Here is a 7513-nt window from a genome sequence, read left to right as displayed (position 1 = left end):
TGGGAAGGCCATGGGAGTGTGACAAGAATACCACTCACCAAGGCAAGGATAATATTTACAGTTCAAGCATAATGGCAAAAAAGTCTCCCTGACTTCCTTGCCACCAAATCAGAGAAGTTATGGGAGTCCTTACATGCCTAAGGAAGTTAATGGTGTACTGTTTCTATCAGAGGCAGCCATAGTGATAAGACGGATTTAGTACGTATTAAGAAGGTCGAGTTAATGAGTTTAAAGATACAAAAGGCGATAATTTGTAAGCGATAATGAGTAATTCAATACCGAGTTTGGAAGTGCGAAGAAGAATAAGCTATAGTAAAGTTGAAGATGACGGTCCCTTGGGAGGCATGCATGAGCATTGGTCGAGTATATTGGTCGCGTATAAAGAAGCAAATTAGGCAGCAGTGAATTCGCGACACACATTCGACATACGTGCGACACACCAGCGGCCTTTGCGCGACATACATTCGACCCTTGTTTGTCCGATTGTCGCACATATCAGACTATGAAGGCTCGAGATTTGTTTAGTTTACTCGGTTTGTTCTGAGACTCGTTTTGACTTTGGTTACTAAGTTGACTTTCTTTAGGAGAGTATTTAAACTCTTTATTTCAGTTTTAGAAATTACTTTTGCAATTCTTAAAAGAAAACCTAATTATTTTAGATCGAGTATGACGAACTAATTCCTCCCTTCTTGGTTCATCTTTTAAAGCTACCGATTAATCGATTGTGAGTCTGTCTTTACCTTTTATCTTTCAAGTATTGTTCTAATCTATTGTTCTTTATTTCTTTGATTTTTATTTAGTTTCATTATCCGATCAATAGTGTTAGTAATTATTAATCTTTTGCTAGTTTAGATTATCGACTTAGTTTGCTTGATATCTAAATTAAAGTAGCAACCTTTATCCTTTCTAATTGATTCAGTTTATCATTATTTTAGGTTTAGGAAGAGATTAAGCATATAATTGAATTACGACTGTGTGGTTGTGGTTATTGTTTCTATCGGTTCTTTTATTCATTGTTGCTGTTATTGGGTTGAATCTGACACGCGTGTGTTGGATTATTTGATAGTTAGGGTCTTATAATATCGCTGATCGAATTATTTGACTGTTCTTTAGAAGGAACAGAAATTAATATTTCATATTTATTTCACGATAGATACTTGAACATAAATTGGTATTTGAGACTTTCGATGATAAATTGACTTAATTGGTAGCGGAGATAAGTTGACCCAAGACCTTTAATTATCTGAGTTAATCTAAGTTTATTTTTTGACTTTAGTCTTAGTTTACCAAACGAACAACCCAACCCCCCCCCCCCCCCCCAAATTGGTTACTTTACTCTGCATTATTATACACATTAGTTAACTTAGTCCTTCTACATGGGTTTGACCCTTACTGTTACTATATTATTATTTTTAGTGGTGTAGGTAAGTGAGTGATTATAAATTTACTTTGATAGGCATACGACTTTCAGCCCGTCAAATTTGGCGCCGTTGCCGGGGAAGGCAATAGTTTAATTTTTGTGTGTTAGTGTAGAGTGTGTTATTGCTTAGTTTATTTTATGCATAATACTCGTTCTTCTGTCTTGAATCTCGAGCCAATCAATTTAGAGATTGAGCATACTCTTTTCAGGTTGAGAAAGAACAAGAAAGGTGCAATCATAGCTGTTTCCGATACGAGTCTGAGGATTTGCAATCTGAGTCGGATAATTCTGAAATATATGAAGCCACTGATAATTCTTTCACCATGGCAAACAATACGACTAAAGCACTTACAGCTCCTGATCTTATACAACAAGCGTTGTGAATCACTTTTCATGCATTAGCTGAGAACGCAAATTTTGAGCTAAAGTCATGGCTCATTCATCATTTTCCATCTTTCCATGGTCTAAGCAATGAAGATCCAAATAAACACTTGTCTGATTTCCATATTGTCTGCTCTAGTATGAAACCGGCTACAGTGACCGATAAGCAGTTGAAACTGAGAGCTTTCCCGTTTTCCCTAAAAGATGCTGCGAGGGATTGGCTCTATTATATACCACCAGGAAGCATTGATACATGGGTAAAAATGAAGAAAGCCTTTCTAGAAAAGTATTTTCCTGCATCCCGAGCATCTCAGTTGAAGAAAGAGATCAGTAATGCAGAACAAAAGGATGGGGAGACAATGTATGAATATTGGGAGAGGTTTAAGAAATTGCGTGCTACTTGCCCTTATCATGGGTACACTGCTGAAGACCTTGTTATGTATTTCTGTGGTGGTTTGAGTGTGGAAGATGCTCGTACTGTGCATGCGGCATGTAGAGGAGGTATTATAAATAAAAGCCCGTATGAGGCTTGGGTGATCATTGGTTAGTTAGCTGAGAGCTCACGATATTTTGCTAGAAAATATACAAAGCGGGGAGTAAATTCAGTGGGTGCTTCATCTTCTTCCCATCTTGAAGAAAAAGTTGACACCTTGACAACTCTTTTCAAGGAGATGATGATGGGACAGAAGATGGCGATGGTATGTGGAATTTGTTCCACCGGAGGACATCCTAGTGAGCATTGTCCACTTATGCAAGAAGGTTCTCAAGAAGAGGTGAATGGAGTATGAGAGAGTACACCTCAAAAGAAGTGGGATCCTTACTCTAAAACTTACAATGAAGAGTGGAAGGCTCATCCAAATTTTCGGTAGGGAAATTCTCAAAACACTCAACAATTTGGACAAGGTGGCCAATCCAGTCAACCTAAGGTTCAATTTATACCTCGACCACCTATTAACATGTGGCTCCTTCACAAGGACCTCCTTCGAGCGGTCAAATGTCAACTGAGGATATGATTCGAGCCTTGGTTACCAGTCAAGTCACTCTTCAAGCGGTTGTGGTTCAAAATCAACATAAAACCAAGGCTAGCATTCAAAACTTGGAGAATCAGATGGGACAAATGGCTACTGCTATAATAGATTAGAGGCAAGAGACTCGGTGCCACAAAGAGAGAATGTAAGTGCCGTGTCTTTGAGGAATGGAAGACAGTTGGATGAGGTAGAGAAAAGAAAGAAGTAGATAAAAACTCCTACTATCCATGAAGAGGAAAAGAAGATAGTTTAAGAGATTGATGAAAAGATGGATGAGGAACCATTGCCAGTGTATGAACCGGAAGTTCCTTTTTCCAAAAGCTCTCAAGTCCACGCGGAAGATTGAAAAAGATAGTGATATCTATGAGACTTTCCGCCATTGCGAGGTAAATATTCCCCTTTTAAATTTGCAGTCTGTACCTCATTATATTAAGTTTTTGAAAGAACCGTGTACCCATAAGAGAAAGCAAAATGAACAGAACGGTAAGGGTCGTAAGGGGAACATTAATGAGTATGTTTCTACACTTTTTCAAAAAAAAGTTACCCCCTAAATGTAGTGACCCCGGTATGTTTGCAATCCCTTGCACCATAGGAGACCTTAGGTTTGAAAAGGCCATGTTAGATTTAGGGGCGTCTATTAATGTCATCCCTTATGCTATTTATGAAAAACTCAAATTTGGACTTTTGAAAGACACTAGTGTAGTAATTCAACTGGCTGATAGATCCAGTGTCTATCCTAAGGAGGTTGTAGAGAATGTAATGGTTGTTGTTGGTAAGTTAGTCTTTCCGGCTGACTTTTATGTTCTTGACATGAAAAGTGAGAGTGATGCTATCCCCGTCTTTTTAGGAAGACCATTCTTGAAGACTGCAGGGACTAAGATTGATGTCTCAAAAGGGTCTCTTACCATGGAATTTGATGGGACCGTTGTTAAATTTAAAATCAATAAACCATCTTCTCACTCTCCTACAATTCACTTATTGTGTATTATACACTTCTCCTAACCATGATTTATCTAAGTGTCGGAAATCTCCTATTCCGAGCAAGTTGTCTAATGTTTTGCAGGGATCCCCTCCTAAGGATCAAAGGTGTGTTATCTTATGGGATCGTCGTGAGGATGCGGAGGTATCTAGAGGTAAGAAGAAGGCTTGGTTTGATAAATTAATTCGGCAGAAGGGCTCCGGGAAAGGTGTGCAAACTATCCATATAAAATCTTGCTTTCGTTCCTCCTCTTGTATTCATGTTGGTAAGTAAGGTAAATTTTCTCTCCAAGCTTAAGTCAGGTAGTTTTACCATTCCGCGAGATGTTGAGGTAACGATGTTAAACAAAAGCACTTTCGGGAGGCAACCCGTAGAATTGTGTGGGCTATTGTGGCAAAAAAAAAAAATGAAATATCAAAAAAAAAAAATTGAGAGAAAAAAAAAGGATCGGACAATACCTCAAGATTCATTTCATATTTATGGTGTTGGCGTCATAAGAAGGGGGACAAAGAAGGATGGTTGGGTAGGATAGAGGCTATGGTGTGGAGAAACTGTGGTGCGTTGTTGTGGGCACTTTGCTAATGTGGTTGGATGGATTGTTGATTTGGCGTAGTGGAGATTAGGATTGACCATGTAAGCTTGGAGTTGTAGTATTTCGTTTATGTGCAATCTGTTGCTGTCACATATGTTTTAGAGCTACTTGGTCGTTGGTTAGGATCCGAGTAATAAGGGGCGTTAGTCTTGTTTGGCTGCTCTTATCTTTTGTTGGCTTTGTGTGATGGTGCTTTATGGAGTATGCTAATGGTCAAGTGTGGGGAGGAGGTGTGGTGTGTGGATTGTTCTATTTCATGCGGTGTTAAGGTATGCTTGATTGTTTATGTCGTCATTGGCGTTTTCTTAGATGAGGTGTGTATTTTTCTCGTCCCTTTATTGTGTCCTTATAACATTGGGGACAATGTTTCATTCAAGTGTGGGGAGGAGAATCGTTCCGATTGTAATTTATTTACTTGTATGGTGTGCTTTATTTCAGTTAACTTCTTTCAAAAAAAAAATGAAAAAGAAAAAAAAAGAAAAAGAAAAAAAAAAGAGTAATCCCGGCTAGGTGAAAACCCGCAAGGGCGCCTAGGCAAGATTGGGATGTGGCCGAGGACGGAGTGAAAACCTGAAAGGGCGCTCCGGATAAAATGCAGAATCAAGTTGCGTGCCACTGAGAGTAGTTGTGAGATTAAAAAAAATGATAAGCTAGAGTGAAAACCCGCAAGGGCGGACGCTTTAGGCAAAATGAGAGATTTAGGTAAAAGAAGAAAATTCTTCCAATGTTATTTTGATCTCTGGTTGTTGTGTTGGAGACCGTCTAAAAAGAGTTTCATTGTAAGTTTTCTTTGCTTTCGTACACTTCTGGGGATCGGTGTTGGTATGAACTTATAATGGGTCCTTTGAGTTTACTCGAGGACGAGTAAAGATCTAAGTGTGGAGAAGTTGATAAGACGGATTTAGTATGTATTAAGAAGGTCGAGCTAATGAGTTTAAAGGTACAAAAAGCGATAATTTGTAAGCGATAATGAGTAATTCAATACCGAGTTTGGAAGTGCGAAGATGAATGAGCTATAGTAAAGTTGAAGATGAAGGTACCTTGGGAGGCGTGCACGAGCATTGGTCGAGTATATTGGTCGCGTATGAAGAAGCAAATTGGGCAGCAGCGAATTTGCGACACACATTCGACATACGCACGACACACGGGCGACCTATGCGCGACATACATTCGACTCTGGTTCGTGCTATTGTCGCGCATATCAGACTATGAAGGCTCGAGATTTGTTTAGTTTACTCGGTTTGTTCCGAGACTCGTTTTTACTTTGGTTACTAAGTTAAATTTCTTTAGGAAAGTACTTAAACTCTTTATTTCAGTTTTAGAAATTACTTTTGCAATTCTTAAAAGAAAACCTAATTATTTTTTATCTAGTATGAGGAACTAATTCCTCCCTTGTTGGTTCAACTTTTGAAGCTACCTATCAATCGATTGTGAGATTGTCTTTTCCTTTTATCTTTCAAGTATTGTTCTAATCTCTTGTTCTTTATTTCTTTGATTTTTATTTACTTTCATTATCTGATCAACAGTGTTGGTAATTATTAATCTTTTGCCAGTTTAGATTATCGACTCAGTTTGCTTGATATCTAAATTAAAGTAGCAACCTTTATCCTTTCTAATTGATTCAGTTTATCATTACTTTGGGTTTAGGAAGAGATTAAGAATATAATTGAATTATGACTGCGTGTTTGTGGTTATTGTTTCTATCGGTTCCTTTATTCATTATTGCTGTTATTGGGTTAAATCTGACACGCGTGTGTTGGATTATTTGATAGTTATGGTCTTATAATATCGTTGATCGAATTATTTGACTATTCTTAAGAAGGGACATAAATTAATATTTCATATTTATTACACGATAGATACTTGAACATAAATTGGTATTTGAGAGTTTTGATGATCAATTGACTTAATTGGTAGCGGAGATAAGTTGACCCAAGACCGTTAATTATCTGAGTTAATCTAAGTTTATTTTTTGCTTTAGTCTTTGTTTACCAAACAAACAAATCCCCCCCAAAATTGGTTACTTTACTTTGCATTATTATACACATTAGTTAACTTATTCCTTCTCTGTGGGTTCGACCCTTACTGTCACTATATTAATATTTTAGTGGTGTAGTTAAGTGAGTGATTATTGATTTACTTTTATATGTATACGACTTTTAGCCCATCACATGGTCAAGGAGATAAATCATGAACAACCTGTGATAATTCTGTTGTCAAAGGAAATCAGAAAAGAAGAGAACACTGATGTGCCTGCATAGGTTGAACCCCTGATTTAGAAATATAAGGAGGTCTTTCCCGATGAGTTGCCTAGTGGATTACCACCTTTGAGTGGAATTGGGCATCATATAGATCTTGTGCCAGGCTCTGTGTTACCTAACAGGCCTGCCTATAGATGTGATCCAACAACAACAAAGGAACTATAACACCAAATTGAAGAGCTAATGACTAAGGGATTTGTGAGAGAATCCTTAAGTCCCTGTGCTGTGCCAGCATTGCTAGTCCCAAAGAAGGATGGAACTTGGAAGATGTGTATAGACAGTAAAGCAATCAACAATATTACTGTCAAATACGGGTTTCCAATTTCTAGATTGGATGATATGTTGGATGAGCTCAGTGGAGCCAAGATTTTTTCTAAAATATATCCCAGGCAAGGATATCACCAAGTAAGAATCAGAGAAGGGGATGAATGGAAGACTGCATTCAAAACAAAGCATGGCCTGTATGAGTGGCTAGTCATGCCATTTGGTATGTCAAATGCTCCAAGCACCTTCATGAGGCTGATAATTAAAGTGCTAAGGCCTTGCCTTGGGAAATTTGCTGTGGTGTATTTTGATGATACTCTTATTTACAGCAGCAGTCCTCTTGAGCATCTCAGACACTTGGAGGCAGTTTTTGAAATCCTCAGGGAGCAGAAATTGTATGAAAAGCTTGAGAAATGTACTTTTATGGTGGGAGAGGTAGCCTTTCTAGGTTACATAGTTTCTGGGAGAGGAATATCAGTTGATCAGTAAAAGATCAAGGCAATGCAGACATGGCCAGTCCTACAGACAAATACAGAAGTGAGGGGATTCCATGGTCTAGCATCTTTTTATAGAAGATTCAGCAAAAAC

At 38.1% G+C, this 7513-nt stretch overlaps 1 protein-coding gene across 1 annotated transcript; it reads left to right on the top strand.

The window, feature by feature from the left end:
- The first annotated feature begins 1941 nt into the window (after window positions 1–1941).
- On the top strand, window positions 1942–6661 carry LOC141590323 (uncharacterized). The gene is made up of 5 exons (XM_074410920.1): window positions 1942–2302; window positions 2408–2499; window positions 3370–3753; window positions 3893–3962; window positions 6564–6661. The coding sequence occupies exons 1-5, from the start codon at window positions 1942–1944 to the stop codon at window positions 6659–6661; spliced, it is 1005 nt and encodes a 334-aa protein (XP_074267021.1).
- The last annotated feature ends 852 nt before the right edge of the window (window positions 6662–7513 follow it).

The sequence above is a fragment of the Silene latifolia genome, chromosome 7, assembly GCF_048544455.1.
Source record: "Silene latifolia isolate original U9 population chromosome 7, ASM4854445v1, whole genome shotgun sequence".
In the NCBI taxonomy this organism is placed as follows: Eukaryota; Viridiplantae; Streptophyta; class Magnoliopsida; order Caryophyllales; family Caryophyllaceae; genus Silene; species Silene latifolia.
The sequence above is the reverse complement of the archived record's forward strand: the minus strand, read 5'-3'. Positions and strand labels throughout refer to the sequence as shown.